The sequence below is a fragment of the Coturnix japonica genome, chromosome 5 (genome assembly GCF_001577835.2).
Source record: "Coturnix japonica isolate 7356 chromosome 5, Coturnix japonica 2.1, whole genome shotgun sequence".
NCBI lineage: Eukaryota > Metazoa > Chordata > Aves > Galliformes > Phasianidae > Coturnix > Coturnix japonica.
Window position 1 is genome coordinate 6,065,539 of NC_029520.1, and position 19,373 is coordinate 6,084,911.

General features: G+C 40.5%; 1 protein-coding gene across 1 annotated transcript in view; it reads right to left on the reverse strand.

Moving 5' to 3' along the window:
• Positions 1-19,373, reverse strand: part of EHF (ETS homologous factor) — a 36,024-nt gene that overhangs the window by 8,109 nt on the left and 8,542 nt on the right. The window contains exons 3-7 of the mRNA XM_015863598.2: positions 7,419-7,518; positions 4,508-4,753; positions 4,147-4,206; positions 1,820-1,888; positions 1,665-1,733 (exon numbers count right to left, since the gene is read on the reverse strand). Coding sequence (XP_015719084.1) covers positions 1,665-1,733; positions 1,820-1,888; positions 4,147-4,206; positions 4,508-4,753; positions 7,419-7,515 — 541 coding nt within the window. The 5' untranslated portion in view covers positions 7,516-7,518. The remainder of the gene's footprint in view (positions 1-1,664; positions 1,734-1,819; positions 1,889-4,146; positions 4,207-4,507; positions 4,754-7,418; positions 7,519-19,373) is intronic.

Below are 19,373 nucleotides of genomic sequence, written 5' to 3' on the forward strand. Positions count from 1 at the left end.
TCCTCAAATCACGATTGCCCGATGTTATTAAAAGCCTGTGGGAACACCCGGTGAGGACAGCAGGACCAGGCCCTTTATTTGCCCTCATATTTAAATCCTTTCTATTTTAAAATCCCACAATTTGCTCGCAAATGTTTGTTATGCTCTGTTTAGCTGGAGATTTATTTGTGGAGATTCAGCTGCCTTCTGCCTGGCTAGTGATTTACTCTGGATTTCAGCTGTGTACACAGCCTCTTGCTCTGCCTGCCTCTCACATGGAGACCGGTTTCAAACACACCGTGTTGTGAGGCTGGTGCCTGACAGATGAAAAGAGTTACAATGCAGTTTCAACAAAGCTGTCTTGCAAAACTTGTGACAAAAGGTTGCAGGGTATTTGCATATGATTCAGGAATGAGCCATATTCTTTACGGGATATACAAATTTAGTTTTTACAGGAGGCTGTGCCCTTGGCGTGCCACCCTCGCTCTAGGCTCAAGCAGTCAGCGGGTAAACACACCGCGCCAGAAGCTTGACAGGTCTCTGGTCCCACCAGAGCGCTCTGAACTCCTGGCAGCCATCTTAGCAGAGTGGGTGGAGGCAGCGGCAAAAGCAAACAGAATGGGGGTTTTGCTGTTGGTTGGTTGGGTTGTTTTTTTTTTTTCTTTTTAAGATTTGGCTGTTTTCTTTCTCAAGTCAGGTTTTCTTTGTCTCATTAAATTGATTGCCAAGTGTATTCACTTAAGCCACACATCCCAGTAGCAAGCCCAGCAGTGACATGGTGTGTAACCCCAGCAGGGGCACGGTGGGCACTGGGGCAGTCACAGCTCCACAGCCCACAGCGCTCTGCAGAGACAGTGCCTGCAAGGCCACATCCCCAGCAGCACACCTCCCTCATTACCCCACAGCTTCTACCTATCACCCTCAGGCCTATCTGCCTGAAAGCCTTCTAAGAGGACTGTGCCTTTCCTTCCCCCTTTCTCGCTGCCTCATGACCTCAGATTCCCTTTTCCCTCCAACCTTGCTCTCGCCTCCATCCCGCTGCCTGCAGCAGGACGTGCCCTGCAGAGCACCCTGATGTGTGTGCCCTGCCCACGGGGTTTTGATGGGTGCTGCATTAAATGGGTTTGCTCTTTTTTCTGCCCTTTAGCAGACAGATCATATCTCTCCTGTGGCCTTGTGGAGCTCCGAGAAGGGGTGAAATGGCATGCTGGGCTTGCCTAGAGACAGGCTGGGCAGGGGACAACGGGTCTGTCCTACAGTGCCCAGCGGCTGCCCCCAGCCTGCCCCCAAACCTACTTGACATGAACAACCAGCTCAGCGAGGAACTGCAGCTGCTTCTGGGGAGGAATATGACTATTATTTGCCCACACTTGGCTACCCCACAGAAAAGGAGATGCCTGAGCTGGAACATCTTGTCTCTCTGACACTAACATCTTCCCCTTTGACTCAGTCACTTTAAAAGATATGTGGAGGCAGCAGATTGTTTGATCTTCTTTGTCTTGACAGAGGGAAGAGAGATGCTACGGTAATAATGATAGCTACAAGAGTTGCCAGAATCAGTACTGCTTAGTATAAAACGACTGGAAGCTCAGATTCAATCATGCAGCAGAAGACCACAGAGGCTATTATATGTTGGTAGCTTTGGGAAAAGCAACAATTAACAATAATAATTACAAGTTCCTTACCAGGAGGCTGGTGACTTGGTGTTGTCATGGAGATCTGAGCACGACAGAACGTTTTGCTGTCTAACAGCTCTGGGAATTAAATAGAAAACACTTAATGTCTTCTGACAACAATACAACTACTTCAGAAAAGCATGAAGTATGGTGAAGGTAGTTACCTACTGTACTACCATAGCCACTGTCATACAGGTAGTTGTCTTCTTTCCAGGACACCATTAATGATGGATCTGAAGGTGAAGAGCAACAAGGAAAATTAGATCAACAAAATGACATAAGGATGAATATTGAACCCAGTATGAACAAAGCAGCAAGAAGTGCACAAAAGGAACAGTGAAAAGAACTGAAAATTGAAGGGGCTAAGTGGAAAATTACTTCCTTTCTCTCAAACTGTGAATTAGGGTTTCCATACTCAGGCAAACGTACTTGCACAAAGCACTGACTTACAAAATAACATAGCTGCCTTTTCCCTTTCCTGGCTAAGGCATCATTTATGCCTGCCATTGAAGGAATTTTCCTATGTCAGAACAGCCCTAATTCTACCCAATCCAGTCCTGAAGTTTCAGCCCCTGGTGATTACGACAGTTCTTTGGTGCCATGGGAATGAAAGTGCTCTCAAATATCTAGTAGAACAAGAGAATGCTTATAATGAGTATTTATTTCTATCATACTGGAACTCGAAAGTCCCCTCTGAGACAGAGCTTCATGTGTAAGCACATGGTGAGAAACATCAAAGCATAACCAGCATGTAAGTCCCCACCCTTAACCCAAAAGCCACTAGTAAGCTTAAAGTGTAATATGACTTAATGACCTTCTGGTCAGGTGGATCAATACATACAGAAGCATTGTCTTTATAAGCTGTACACTGAGCAGAAAATTACAGGAAATTACTCTTTTTACAGTGCATTTTTGAGGTTAGAAGCTTTAAAAACTTATTTTTCTTTTGAACTCAAGCTCAGAAAGGACGAGTTCTGAAGTTCAGATCTGTGTTTTACTTTTTTTTTTTTTTTTTTTTAATGTTCATATAAATGGGGAAAAGGGGGAAGAGTTATAGCTAAATAATCATGGTTGGCTGAGTTACCATTTATGACATAGGAATTTAGCAGGCATGCTAAGTAATAGCTGCATGTTTGGGCACTCAGAGCTTGTGTTCCTACAATAGCACACACCCTTTGCTTGTTTGGACACCTGATCTGCCCAGTGTTACCTCTGAAAACAGGCCTTAGCCAGCCAGAATGTGGGGAGACAGCTTGTCTTCACATTTCATACTATTTCAGTGCCTACAAGGCAGGCTTTCCCCCTAAACCACCAGCCCATCTCTGCCAGCTCACATGGAGTCCCAGTCTGCACCAGTCCACGCCACCCCACCACATGGCAGAGCGAGGAACACAGTCAGTAGTGGGCTTTGATCTTTCCAGGATGTGTGGCAGAAGTACCCTGCAGAACCCTGTGCATCTCTACTGGAAGGAGAGACTAACATTATACCAGGATCTCATAAATCAAGACTTAGAGAATTACTGTGGTTACTCACAGGGCAAGCATCAAGGCCACTGGATGCATGTCACCCATGCCATGCGGGCATAGGCAGGGAGTGAACTGCCATGCTTGTTTGCTGCAAGGAGAAGGTGAAGAGTGTTCCTGGCTGGGGAGGCTGTGCTCCTCTGGGTTCAATGAATGAACTGGCTGGCAGTATTTGTCAGAGACACCTCACACTATGAGTCTGTACTCCTGCTGCCAGGAGATACTAAAATGTGCCTATTGAATACATCTACAGACAAAGATGCTGGGACCATTGTGTTAGGTAATGTTCAGATACAGACAGAGCTGTCCTGGGAAAGAAATTCACACAATAATTGTGTCGAAAGTGCACTGAGCCAAACTGAAGTTCTTTCCCCGGAGAAACAAAGCCCTGGCAGGAAAAGCATCTAACTACAAATACAATGGAATAAGAGACTGCTGCAGGAAAAATGCAGACTTAGTCAATCCGAAATACTACTAAGAATTTCAGTTTCACTGAAACTCAAACAAATGCAACATTTTGCATTTTTTCAATCCAATATGTTTGGTTTGGAAATATCTTCACATTTCAAAGCACTAACAGCACTTCATCGCGAAATATTTTTCCTCTTAAGAAAAAAGCCAACAACTTAAAATTCTGTGAATCATTTTGCAGTCTGCTGAATGAAGCAAAGAATGATGTTATCTGTACAGCTGCGCTCTCTGACCACTGCGCACTACAGTAACTCTGCACGTTACTGTAGGCCAGTGGTGTTACATTATTATCCCAGCAAAAGTGGCCATATGAGAAGGTATTATGGCATTACCTGAAGCTTCAAAAAATGACTGACTGATATCTGTGTTATTTCTTTAATTCTGTGTGAAACACTTGACACTGCAATGAATGCTGCTGTGATCTCTCTCTCTCTTGGAATGGACAACTTCCCCTTTTTGTCTACACAAAGAGATAAGTCACCCAACAATTACTTACCTGTTTGCTCTGTCTTCACAATGACATTATGAGGTTGGTACATGTCACTTCCACACTGCCCTGCAAGAAAGCATACGGCAGATAGGACATGTGACAACAAGCACTGAAGAATTAAATATACAGCTCCAAGCACAAATAGCTACAATTGAGTCAGAGAGCTAATTCTAGAGTGGGGTACAAACCCTTCTCCTTGATCCTTCTGCCTTATACATGACATGTGATACAGTAATACTGTCAGTTAGGCATAAGCAATACAACAGACAAAGCAAATGAGATTTGCCAGGAAGCGGCTCCTGAAGATTCCAAAATTCAGACAAGTGTACATGCATCTCTATCCCCATGTAGCTTACTGTCTACTTACCATTCCATTTTAGGTGCTGAAGGTTACTATAAAGCAGCTGCCCGGCTGTCCCAGCTGCCTGAGTGAACTCCTGCAGGCTCATGCTGCACAGATGTTCCCCATTGATATCAAACTCCTGGAAGGGTATGCAGTTGGCATCCAGTTGGTTGGTATCAAGGAGATGCTGCAGCCACTCCCAGACCTGAAACTTTGTCCAGTACTGAGGATGTATCTCATGCCACTGGGTTCCATAGAAACTGCTGGACACTGGAGAAGAAAATGGATATTAACTGGCTCCATTGAGACCATGGGATTATAGCGAGGATAGAAAAGTTACATAGCTAAATTTCATGTCTTGGAATTCCACAAACTTAGACTCTTTTCAGTCTTTAACACTAGCTCAGTAGCTACTGCTGGAGAAAAACTTTTTTTTTTTTTAAATTTTTTTTACTCAGTTTTCCAATTAAAAATGAAAGATACTACTTTACACCTCTCTTAAGACGTTGAATGAGTAGGAACGAATTCAGTAATGTTGGTTAAATATACCAAAAATTCTTTGGAGCAAGATAAAGTGCAGAAGCACTGTCACAAAGGAGTGTTGATCTGTGCGTGGGAAAAGTGTTCTAGTACATCAGAAAATGATGAAAAAGCCTTGCAAAATCCACATAATGAGCAGTGGAATTTTGTTTGTATAAAGACTGAATATGAATTGTGGAATTCAGCCAATGAACACTAAAAACAAGGCACTCTTAAACTGCTCTAATGTAAAAATCTATCAGTACGGCCTACACTATCGGGACAGAGCTGACCTTCTAACAACTGTACGTTATCTTTGTAGTCTGGTAAGATGATTTCTGAATAGAATTGTAAAACTCATTTTGAAATTAAGGGAGCTGCCTAATTTTCTTCTTAGGATGTCTGAATCTTTTCTTGGTCAGTCTTTCAAACCACCCTCAGTTGTATGTCACTGCATGACAATAATTTATGTGTACAAATGAAAGTAAACATATGCGGGGACAGGATAATTACACAAGATAAGATGTAAGATATACAAAGGTAGGACTGCCTTGATCCAGCCTCTCAGAAAAGCTAGCAAAAGGAGTTTGGTGCAATTTATTCCTTGGGAAAGGAGGACAGTGGAGAAGGCCAGGCAGAGACAGCGACATGATAAAATGTTCAGAAGAGCAAGAAGGTTCATTTAAGGATGAGAGAACTACAGACTGCAGAGGAGGTTAAATTATGAGAAAAGGAAATACTGCCGTGGCCAGGCTCTGAGTTAGCTCCACTCCAGCACATGGCTTCTCTCATTGGTACCAGTCTGGTCCTTCACAGTCTCCCCCACACAGCTGCAAGAAATACGGGTAACAAGGGGTGGCTAGAAGACCAAACAACAGAGCTGGCACATTTTAGGAAATCATTTCAGCTAGACATCAGGTCTCTTCACTTAAGATACAATGCGCAGTGTGAGCCCATGGGTGAACACAAAATAAGCCCACAGTTACTTAGGTTCCTTTACCAATGTTAGCCAGCAAAGTCTGCGTCAGTGCTTTAGGTTGATGTTGCTCATCCTGCTGTTGAAGGATTAGGGGGATGAGTACAGAAATGACTAAGACTTCGGTATGTTGGCAAGTGAAGGTTTGAAGGAACAAAGAAGTGATCCCTGAAAAGGAGGTTGATTCTTATTCCCATCATTTCAGAAGAGTCAAGAATTTTCATACACTCTCTAATGCAAGTACAAGTCTTCAGTGAGAGGAAGGAGTTAGCATGGTAAATGGACATGAGGAGGTACATAACTGCAGAGGCTGGCCTATGCTCTTAGTTTCCTGTTACTCCAAAAGAGGTGTGAATCCTGAGGATCTCTAAATGGGAAATCCAAATTCATATCTTTATGAGATCCTGTGCAAGATCAGTCAAGACTTTTTTCTATAATTCTGTTAGGGAGATTATAGGCAGGTTGGTACATTTACTCAAAGCTCACTTTGGTATTTCTCTGTATTTAGAAATGACAAATAAAAAAAATAAAATAAAAATCAAACACAAGAGTTTCACATTTTACTTTCATTAGAAGTTTTTTGTACCACTCTGCAGATCAGAACAACAACTGCAACATGTTTGCTTAGATTTTAAGGTTCACACATTGATTCTAAAACACTATTTGGGGTGAGAAAAATAAAATTAGATGAAGCACTGCATGGCTATCTATGCATCTGTAACTATGTTTTTATATATAGAGAGAGAATGTGTATCTATGCAGTGATATCATCACAAAAATAGTATAATAAATTTCACCCTGTGTGACACCGTGTAAGTTAATTTAGGTACAAAAGTCATCACTAACTCTTAGGCATTAGAAGGCATATATGGAATTAAAGAGATGGTTCTGTGCATAACAAAGAAGTTCTCAGATCACAAGCTACCTAGTGCCCTAACGCCAGTCTAATTAGATAGCTATCTAGTAATCTGAGCTGAAAAAGCAAATACAGTAAAGGAGCGAAAAGACTACTCCCCTGCAAAGCCGGAGGGGTGATTAGTGCTGAAGAGTAATGTCAGTTCAGAGAGGGCATGAGGGGTAAATGTGACAGAGAAAGAATTCCAGACTGAGGAAAGGGAACATTCGACTCTTTCGCTATTTTGAAATTCATTTTAAAAAAAAACAAACAAACAAACAAAAAAAAACACCTGGAGGAGTAACAAAATAAGCCATAAACCAGTCACTTTCGGAAATATAAGTTTTGTGAGTTCAGCTTTTACAAAGAAAATAACAAAGGGAAATTTTCCAACGTGAAGTGAAACTCCAGTAAACCAGTATCACTGAAAAGTAATACTTGTGCATACTTAAGGGTTAAGTAGTCCCTTCCACCCCTGCCTATCCTCTGTCCAATCCCACCAAAAAACAAAAACACGTAGCTCAGAGCTGTTGAATTCCTCCTACCATTGCACGTGGAATATCCATCTGTCCAGGAAGGCTGCTGGTGGAGTAGGTTGCTGCTGGAATTGATACTCATTCTGCCAGCTCCTTCCAAAATCATGATCTGTAAATGAATCGAACAGCTTGCTTAGTGAGCAGCGTCTAGTCCAAAAGGTAAATGGTAAAAAAAAAAAAAAAAAAAGAATCCACTGAAGGTGAAGTGAGCAAGCCAATTCCATTTGTAGGAGATACAATTGAAATCAAGAACATGTTGCCACAACCCCTTTTCAGCTGCCACAAAATCTCTTTATGATAAACATTACCATGCTTGATTTGCATATGCAAGAAGCAAGTTTCTACAGCTGCCCATCCATAAATGAATAATCTGTAATCAGAAATGAAGCTGAATGAAAAGACAAGGATCCTGACAGAGCAATACAGGAAAACTGCCAAGCTTTGAGAAGCAAAAAACAAAGTTGTCTTGGCTTTTTTTTTTTTTTATTTTTTGTTTTTTTTTTTTTAATTTAAGAGAAATGTGGTTGAAATAGGATTTTACTTTTTTTTTTCTTTTCTTTCTTTCTTTTTTTTTTTGTTATGTTTTGTTTTGTTTAGGAGAAAGAAAAGACTTTTCAATAACTGCAAATTAAACTATACAAGAACTTATGATAACAACTCATGTTGAGAAACTCTTTCACACAGAGGGACCCACCTGTAAGTGCTACAGGGAGGTAATGTTACAAGGGGTATTTTCTCAGCTGGCTCAGATTCTTTCTGATCCATGTCAGCAGTGTCCCTAACCTGTTCTCAGTTGCAAATAGCACACATCATACTTTTTGAACTACTGTGAAGTCAAAGATCTCATAAATAAGACAAATGACACAAAATTTCCCTTCTACTTACATCAGCATTAGCATCGTGAGCAAAACTGTTGGCTTTGTTTGTGCAAAATTACTTAGATGGTATTTTACAAAAGATGTCACATTTATCACACGTTCAATCATTACAGTGAACATGGACAAAATCCCACAACTACAGGCACTTGCGACTTTCTTATTATCTTTCAGTGGTTTAAAGGGGTAAGTTTATAAATACACATTAAAACTACACAGAATGAGCATTCTTTGAGAGTTTAGAAAAGTAACTTTTCTAACTTCTGCAATGGCTTCAGAACAGTGCTCTTATATAAATACACACAGAACAAACTGTTGTTCAAAAACCTTCTAAACCCAAAGCCATAGAGTTTGTAAGAATGAAAATGCTAGAGCTCAGGAGGGCACATGAAAGTAGCTAGACATCGCTTTGAAATTACAGAGAGTCTGAAATAATAAAAATGTACCTGTGAAAGTTAAAAATGATCGTCTTGGCCTTTTCCCCACTGAGGTGAAAGAGGATACTTCCACTGAGAGCCCTGTCAGACCCCCACAAGCTCATACCAAGAACATTTTTGGTAGAAGAAGCCATTAGGAACAGTCACAGCCTTGGTTTGAAAGAATTGAGTGAAAAAGATCTGGGCTGACACGCTCCTCCATCATTTGCAATAAATGATAGCATTCGTAAAAGTTACAAATATGTACATTTTATGGAGAGTCTTTCTTCTCCCTGACTTCACATCTATATACATTTATAAAGAGAGAATGTTGAGAATTACTTAAAAATCACAGGGAACAGTCCTTTACAGTATACCATACTTCAGCACCTTTTTTTTTTTTTCCCTGCTACATAAAATGACATAGTGCTTTTCACTCTTAATTCTAACAAATCTGTGATTCGGTGATGACTGGTGAAATCTATTTCTTATAGCAGATATGTGATGGTACAAAATGTCAACAATTGAGTGATACTTGTTGTCCCTCTATGGCTAAACTCCGTGGCCAAATAAAAGATACGGGGATATCAGTCAGTAAGCTCATGCAAGTTAGATAAGAAGACATTATTAGCCCTGTGTTAAAGCCAAGCGACTTGGTACTGTGAGGGGGAGAAGGTCAGGAAACACTGAATTTTCTTACACTGACTGTGTTCAGCATAAATATTATTTATCTCACAAACTTGAAATGGACGCTTTTCAGAGATAATGCATGTTTGAAAGTAAACACATACCCACTCTTCTGAGCAGATACAGACTGAAAGATACATCAAATTATTTATTTCCCTGACTCGTTTTTTAATCATCTAAGACTCAATTATGTCCTTAAAATTTTATACAAGTAAAGTATTCATGATAAAAAAACTTATTACAATAACAAATAAAGTTGAGGAAGAACACCAGGTACACTGGGAAAACCATAGAGCTTGAGGATTAACAGAACTCTCCTAGGAACGCAGTATGGTGACTTTGTTTTTAAAAAATGCAGCAGGCATTTAATACTGAATTTCAAGCGATAGATCTCAGGTTTTCAGAAGAGACCATTGAGGATTCACATATACTCTGTTATGTCATTTTAAGCAGCTTCTACGGTTTATGGAGTTCTACACAATTTTAATGCCTGATACTTGTGCAAATATAAACATGTCTAGGAAAATGTATGCTTATGGTCTGAAATATTTTCTACGTTCAGGGCTCTGCGTATCTTTTCTCTGAAAACTCTACTCACATAAATTCTCATTTTATTTTCTTTGTAACCAATCAGCTGAATTTCCAAACTAAAAGACACTTTGACACTTCAGTTCAATGACAAATCTATAGAAAGTTAAATAAACCAAAAATTAAGTCTTGCATAGTTTCCAGCATTAAGCAGAACACATTAAAGCACTGAGTAGAAGCACTCTAATAAGCCTTCTCCCTAGATTCTGATTACTTACATGCTCCCTTGTAATCTTATTCCCCTGTCATAGTCCAGCAGATAATTGCTCTTCACAGTATTCCTTACAACATTAATAGTATTTTCAGACAATGTATGTGGAACTTACTTTGCAAATTTATCAGTCAGTACATCCTCTTTCTGAAAGCTATACAAGTTATTTCAAACAAAATAACCCACATCACTTGTGGGAACAACTGTTCACAAGAAGAAATCATGATACAACAATAACCACTGGCACAGGACTAGATTCTGCTTTAACTCAAACTTTCCCAAAGTTATGGGTATTAATCAAGGTGCTGGGTTGAGTTTTTCTGTGACTTGAAAATTGTCGTGTCGCCTTCTGTACCTTAATGCAAGAGCACTCCTAATTTGGAAGTGACTTGTAGCACTTTATTCAGGGTGAATACAAAGTCCCACTAACGTAACTTCATGAATTCACTTTGCTAACATAACTAACATGAAGTGTGCACATCATGCTCAATAACATTTTCCCTATGAAAACGAAATTGTGATTTTCTTTGTTTCATCCAGTATATGCCTTTCTTTGATACAAGTTCATGACAGATTTATGCTTAGAGCAGTGTCTCATCCCTTACTTGGAAAGATTTCGAGTCAGGATATTGGAACGGGCGTGCTCTTCATTAGTTTGGGGCCAAATCCTCAAGTCTCCCTTGTGTACAGACAAACCTGGTTAAAGGGTGTGAAGCCTCAAGGGGAAGGACACATAATATGTTCAGTTTTCTTTTAATCGTATGCCATATATCAAAGTGAACGGTGGAACTAATGAAGCCTGGTTTCCTATGAATGTGTATCTTGTGGTTAGATTCTCGAGTGTCTAGTAAGATGTGAGCACTGATTGAAGTTTTTCCCACGGTTGGGGCATTCATAATATCTCGTTGTCTTCAAGCAGTGAGCTCAAGCTTCACTCCTTTCAGACACGGTATTAATAGATTTTTCTCTATTTGGCAGCCTGTTTCTTTAATCCTATAAGAACTTCATATCTTTGAGACTCCTACCCCATATCAAATTTAATTAAAATTGGCAATGGGACTCAAAGGTTGTTACAGGCCACTTGCAAAAGCCAAGGTACAGACAAAATAACCACAAAAGCCTCATTTCCTCAGGAAACCATGCTAAAAGGGGATTCTAACTAAGATGAGATTTCAAAAAACAATATAAAAATCTTAGGATGTGTCGCAGTATGGAATAAGAAGTGGTATATTATGAATGAAAACACACATGAAATGTTCTGCATGTCTATACATATATGTATGTATATACACATTTTTAAACACATACACCCTTGTGTGCACACTGCAGATATCTATACACACATTCCTAGTTTTTCCACTAAAGTTGTGACACCTTTGAATTATAAACTTAAAACACAACCAGGAACACGGCACAGTTATAAGAGGAATCAAACAATGCTCTACTCAATCAACAAGGTTAAATATAGTTGTGCACTGGTGCTAAGCAACATTCTTTTCAGAGAGAGTCCTACTAGAGGGCATGAGCGCACTCAGAAAATAAAATTTAAAAAAGCTATTTAATCTACATTCAATATATCAGATGGTACTCAAAACCCAAAGCCTGAAGGCCTCTCTTAATGAAGCTCTCACTGGAGTCAGGAGGAGCTCAGACCAAGCCACAGCCTGACCACTTTGCAGTGACCAGAGTTCAGTTGTTCTGGTCCTCTCATCTGTCCTAGCTGCCTGACTAATCTGAGGGCATGGTGGTACCAGAAAAAGCCATGGCCTGGCAAAGGGAGCAAACCCTGTTTTGCAAAAAACATATTTACAAATCCTTGAACCTTGAACAGTGTATAGTGCACTCTATGGAAATTATTTTATTGCACTACAGGTGTTCTCTGAAAGTAAATTACTCTGATCCCCGTTTCCACATTCACTCCAATGAGCCTTAACAGCCAAATAATGGATTTCTCCTTTCTTTGAACTCAAATCTTTCAAGAACACCGTGTATTAAATGGCAGGAAAACGCTGAACTCAACATGAAAGGAGAATGAGCAATGCAGAGAAAATGAGTGAATCCCAAAGAACTCCAACCACAGTGATTGCACTGACATTGATTTGTACAATTGCTTACATTACAACACTGAACTGAACTAAGGGTCTCATTAATTACAAATATGAGGGGGTGTGGAGCCCATAGGGGAAAAAAGTGTATAGCTTTCTGGTTTGTAATACGCACTCTATGCAAAAGACTAAAAAAATATCTAAGGCAAAACTGACTGGAACTATTAAACTATGACTCCACCCGTAAGCTATGCAAAGTCAAAAAGTGACTTCTAGCTGAGACAAGCTCCGTGCAGCTCCTCCTGGCGTGTCCAAAAGGGTGGATCTCTTTTGGCGCATTTATCTATGGGATCCTTCCCCATATTTCCCCTTTTACCATCGTGGCTGAACTTCAAATATAGATTTCACCTGGGCCTATTTTCTTTGAAGTATGTTATGTACACAGTGAAGACACAATCCCTGCTTTTCAGGGCTTGGAGTTTATGGAACAAGTATCTACAGAGTATGTTAAATATTTTATACCATTACTGTGCCTTGGATTGCAGTCAAGCAGTTAAACAGCAATCTAAAATAAATGATGCTAGATAATAACTGCAGCTGCAGAGGATCAGATTCTGGATTTTAAGCTTTTTCTTGAAACCTCAAAAGATGGCAACAGGCTGAGTTTTCAAGACATCAGAAACAAAGGAGATGCACAACAAAGCAGGTGGACCTGCTTTACACATACGGTTATTACAGAAACACAACTGCATTGTACTTGAAATGTGTATGATCAATTAGCTGCTTTGCATTCCAACCACCTATTTTACATCTCCAGTAGCAGGCACAAACTGAATACATGAATGTTGACAGCCTGTTTGTACGTTACCATGAGCTTTCAGTCTTCTGCTTTTTTCTCTCATTTAATGTGCATTACTACCACGGCACCAGAGTTTAATTCTGAACCACTGCGCATATAAATACAGTTATGGATGACCCTAAGAGTGCCTTACCATCTATTTTACAGAGTTTCACATTCAACCAGTCTATGCCAAAATCCCAGGCAAGATATAACCCTGTCAGAGCTCACCATGATCTTTTCCTGTTAGGATCTCTCCTGACCATGCAGATCCACATACAGCAATCACACACCTCCATGTTTCAATCCCATTGTTTTAGTGTCCAAAAAAAGCAGACAAGCCTCCAACAAAAAACTTTTTGCAAGCTGATTACTAGCAAGGATCCATTTCACAACTCAAAGCTCAGCTGAGTGCCACCTCACTGTGACCTGCAAGTTACTGTACCAATGATACCCCATGCAGCTTGGCCTTGCTGATATAATCACCACTTATGTCGGTACAAACATAACTTAATGGAAAAAAAGAAAAAAGGTTTCCCTATTCTTTGAAAGCTGTTAAGAAAGTTACTATGAAGCAATACTATGATTAGACTCGGTTTTTGTTATATAGCATACACAGTGTTCGATGCATTTCATTTTGAGTCCATTGCACGTACCCTTAGGCCACAGCAACAAAACACGTTTAATGAATCATGATGCAAGTGTAAAGTTCAACTACTCATTTTTATAAGAAAATGTTCTAAATAATCCCCATACTCTTTGTATTCAAGAATCTGGTTTGGAGCTTTGGGGCCCATGTTTTTCTTTCTTCTGAACTGCACATTCCTATGCTTCTACATTTCTGGTGTACACAGCTGTGGTTCATATGCATAAAACCACCTTCGCATGTGCAAAACTAGCTCTTGGTAAGCTTTCAGAGACTATATTGAGACCTTGATCATTTACTGTTGTGGGCTTTTGGAAAGGAAGAGCTGGGTTTATTCTTTTGTTTTCTTTGAACCTTGTTATTAAACGTATACATGAAGGTAAACTGAAAGACTAGAAAAAGGAAGATGAATAGAAAAGGAGCTTTTAGCATTTACCTGTGTTGCAGATAGGATCGCAATAAACAAAGTCAAATAAAGCTTGGTTGGAATCTTTTATTACTAAAGATCTGATTTTCATGATGCACTACAAGGCAACTGTTGTAAGAGATATGCGGTGGTTGTTTTAACATGTTCATATGGATGCTTCAAAATCTTGCATATATATTTTAACCAAAGAGAAGCTTGAGTAGAAAAGCTAGGATCTAGATCTGTATCTGAGCTACCCCTCTGCTCCAGGGTTTGGTTCTTATCTCTCTTTTAACGATGTAATTTAAAGACAAAACCATAGTTCAGTTTCCTTTCTGAGTGAGAACAAAGTTCACCTTACGAATGCAAAAAATGAAAATGTATTTGATTGTATGCAAAGTCTCACAGGGTATTTTTCCTCTGTCCCCCTTTTTGCTTTCTTCTCCCCCCCCCCCCCCACAGCCCATAGTCCACAATCTTCATATGAACCAGCTTCAGTTTTCAAGGTACTACTTAGTATAATGAAAATAAAAGAGAGAATTTCAACAGGGGTTTTGTTTGTTTGTTTTTCTAAATCAGAAACAAACAGAAAGCCAACTACAATCACACAGTCCTCAAGGCACAGATGTGCCTGACACTGCTAACTGCCAAACATAGGCACTTTATCCACACTTATGCTACCCTAGCAGAGGAAAAAGCAAACCTGCCTCTCATCAAGGATCCAGTGCTGGGATCCATGCTTCCTCTTCACATCACAGCCTAGACGTACATCTTTGCCATGCCTCTAGTTTTTTTGAGTAAGAAAGAAAATAGCACAGTTGATTTTGCTGTCAGAAAGCTTGTTCTTTTCATGCAGAAGGTCCTTTCACAGACTTGCATATAAGTGTTAGTCACATGGCTAAATTAAAAGCAAGCCAAGAAAAGGTTCTATATTTTGTGATAAATGCTCATGTCAATTTCGCATGATCATAAACTTAGAATTTTTTGAATACGTAGACATGTCTGCAAATAACTGGTAAGAAAAGTAGGATTTTTGTTGCTGTTCTTTGGAGGTGGCTTCGACCGGCATGTAGCACTCCCTTTATTGCTGTCTGCATCACCTCAGCAAGTTCATGATAATTTGGGCCAGCCATTTTTTCCTGAGTATTTAGAAGTCATTTGCAATAGATTCATCAGTCTTGCCTCAGGGGTACAGAGTCTTGGAAAACACAATAATGGGAAAAACTGCCTTTGCTCTTTATTCTTCTTTCAGCACTTAATACCACACCTCGTGGAACAACTCCACACCTTCTTTCATGTCCTTCCTATCTCTCCAGTACATCCTTCCTCTAACCAGGAGCCAGCTCATCTTCCTAATCTCCTTTTACTAAACAACTTTCTTTTGCTTACAATACACTAAATATACAAATGGCCAAAAAGCACTCTAGATGCCCCTGTAGCTTGACAAACTACCCGCCTATAATTAAGCAAGAACCTCATAAGCTAACAAAATACTACCATCGTGTTCTAACACCTTCTCCTTTCCCCTTGGCTCTGGTTCCACAACCACTTCCCTCCACCTTTCACGACAGCTTCTTTTTGCACTGCCTTGTAGACTGAGCCTGTGTTGGGGGATCTGCTTTCTATTCTGCTAACATAGACTATGTAACTGATCAGTTACTAGCAAATAAACAGAAAAATTGTGGCTTCGTTCGTGTTTAGCTCTTTTTAGGTGCTGAAACACAACATAACAGCTACTCTGATACATAAAGTCCAACATACGCTGCAGCAGCAGCCAGTTTCTCATGGAGAAGTATACTTCAACCACTGCCAGCACCAGAACTTCTCTTTTTTTTATGGGACTAGTCTGGTTTCAGTAGTAACAACCACTAATTTGCCTACTTCCAAAATAAAAAGATCCTTTTTCCTGTTCTTTAAAAAAAGATCCCGTTTTTAAAAAAAAAAAAAAAAACAACAAAAACCTCAGTTTCAGATATTATGCTTTTACAAAGAGCAAGTGCTTGGAAATTACAGGCTTCTTCGGGGCTGGTTTCTGTGTGAGGACCACACAGAATAAGGAACATGACTCAGGCACCATAAAAGGGAAGGTGTCCTGCGGGTCCCTGCAATCAGCCTCTGTTATCTGGGAAGGAGGGAGAAGGCAGAGACCTCTTTGGCAGGGATGGCAGTCCCACAGACACAGGCACAGTAACCCTAGGCATGATTTAGCTGAGAACAGCTGAACCTTCTTATGCCTATGCTGTCAGTACCCGACTCGGGACACCCAGCTAACACAGCCTAGAGATTATTCTGTATTAACATTCTTCCAGTGTGGTGCCAGGTGGTTCTATGGACAAGAATAAGCCTGGAATACCTTTTCACTTAAAGTTCACTTTGGAAAATTTCCTGCTTTTAAGAACAGAGATAAAATCTTCAATATAAATTTTGTCCACTTAAGATTTCATACTTAAAAGCCTTACTTATGATTAACATACAAATTTTCTCATGGAGACTACTGTTCTTTTGTTTATTTGTTTTACATGAATTAATTCAGTTGACAAACTGATAGCATTTGCTCACTAAATACACGAAAGGCACAGCTAAGAGTTAGCTAGGATAGAGAAGCCAAGAGTTGAGAGCAAAGTGTCCTATCTTAAGGTCCAAGCACAGGCTGTTAGAGGTCTAAGCCAGTCAGCAGCAGCATATGCACCTGTATTTCAACCTACTGGCTGCCCAGCCTGATGTGAGCACTCTTCTACTGTCACAAAAGCAGAGGGGTATTTCAAGGAAGAAACATAACAGGGGTAGTAGAGGGCTTGTAATGGGAAGGATCATGAGTTGCAGTTGATAAGAGAGGGTTTGTACAGCTGACTATTAACTCCTATGCTTGAGTCAGATACTCCCCATGGACAGGCTGGGGAATATCGATCCCATCAGAATGACAGTAGCTCCAGCCAATACACCTGCTTCTCCAGTACTTCTTTCTAGACTATGAAATATCCCAAGGTGGGCAGGTGTTTGTGCAGGAAAGCATGCCTGAGTGGCAGCTATCAGTGAAACAGTTCAGTGGTGCTCACCAACCATTACTTTGACTGCCATTTAGTCTTGTGTAGTTGTGTGCTCAGCAAGCACTTTTATTTGGAGCTCTTCTGTCTCTTTCATATTTCTTCATCCTGTATTTACTGTGTTAAGAATAAGAGGTTGTGCCCTAGCATTCCATTCAGTCACATGCCCCCGACCCCACACTGCCCAAACTTCAGAGAAGCCCAATGCCTCCCGGAGCCACACAGTGCTGGAACACAAGAGCTCATTCCTGCTTTCTGCCTTCATTAAAAGCAGCCAGAAAACAGAGGGAGCAAAGTTTTCATGCTCTAACAGCCACCTTCTGCAGGTAAAGCAACGAGGAGCTGTGGAAAACATCTTCCTGCTTTTTTAAAAACCCAGAGCAGCTTCCTCTCTCTCCTAGCCACGATTAGGGGAGCAATATTTCATAGTGCCTCTCCTCAGCTGGCACAGTGAGAGCTGCCCATCCTGTTTCCATTGATTTCTCCAGTGGTTGCATTAAACAATACAATGGAGTATTTATGTGCCTGTGTTGGGAGCAGGTTGTTAAGTAAAACCCACCGTAAATAGAGCCGTTAATTCAGTTGCTGGCATGGCCCTCTGTTATCTCCTCAATACCTCCCAGAGGGTATTAGCCTTACCCTTTAGTTTGAGTTGGCAGCGGGGTTATTTTTTTGCACCTGCTGCTCTACTCCGATAACAACACAGGTCAGCTTTGATTTGTTGGAATATAAACAAAAGAGCAAAGCCAGGCATCTGCCTCAACAGCCTTGGCCGGTTTGACGATACAGCTTTTCCCATTGGGTTCTGCACAAATGTACTCTTTCGATTCTTATGTGAACTCTCTCCTGCTTCATAAATAGTCCTTCGCTACAGAACAGACTGGTATCAGGAGGACGCCTCAACACTGTACTTTTCCACTGACTGAAATCCCAACAGGGCAAAGTAACACCCTCTTCTAAGACTGGCATCAAAAGAGGCGTTGCACAAAATACGTAAAGCAAAATCAGCTGAAAAAGCAGTGGTTTGAAAGTAAGCAGGAGAAAGCAGAAAATTGACTGTAAGGGGCAGAGGACCCCTGGTGAGAGAGAAAGAAAACCTGGAACATTGAGAAAGTTTGCTTATCCCTGTGCACCTACGCACACTCCGCTTCTTCAGCTGCTATTTACCAAAATAAATTAAAAATTGAAATTCACAAGAAGCAGGCACTCAGCTAGGAATGGGCTGGTTTTAAGGTCTTCTGAAAACCAAGCCTGCAGGGCTCATCATCTGTAAAAGCATCCATCTATAGCTATAGCAGAAGCACACACACAAAAAGAATCCACAGACAGGGTAGTAAATAGCACAAAGCACAGAAGTGATGGAAGGAACTGGTATTGCCTCCTTATGACAAGTAGGAACATTGAGACAGAGCCGAAGTGACTTGCTAAAGTCTTATAAGAAGTCAGTGAACGAGTCCGCCCCACTCATATCCTCCAGTACAAGCTCCATTACATCATGTTTCCAGCAAAAAATTTCAACATATAGATGAGTTAGGATGATCATAGGCTTTTTTGCTAGGGCAAAGAGAAGGCTTAAAATAAGGGAAACAATTTTCTGTAGAAAAGAAATCTGTTCAGATGGAAGCAAGTCTCCTCTATGCATCATAGTTATTATGCGCCTAGTAGAGATTTGAATGTTAACTTAGTCAAACAATTAAATCTACTCTTGGAATATTAAATCAAAAAAGCTGCCCTTGACCTATGTATGATCCTGAAAAAGAGCTAGAAATTCCTGAGTAGAGCTGGCTGAAATTCAAAATCCCTATTCTGTGGAACTGTGGCTATTTCAAGGTGTTGTATTTTTTTCCCTTTTGAATCACCATGAACTTTAAAAAGCAAGTTTCCTGTCAGCAAAGAGGGAGGATCCCCATCCCTATGAGCTGGCAAGTAAAAACCTATATTCAAGCTGTTCAAGAAACAAAAGCGCAACTCAGCCTGTTATGCAAAACTGTTTGTAGAAGACAGCAAATGTCCAAAGCCACACCACGATATCACTGCAGCAGACAGTAATGTCACTGCAGGGCAGCTCCACTGGAGGCTATCCCCTTGTCTACCATGCCCATGTGGGCACCTGGAGACCTCTCAGGGTTTTGCCACTGTGATTCTGGGGCACATTCTCTGCAATTACCAGATCTGGCATCTCAAACACAAGCTGTGATGTGGAGCTTG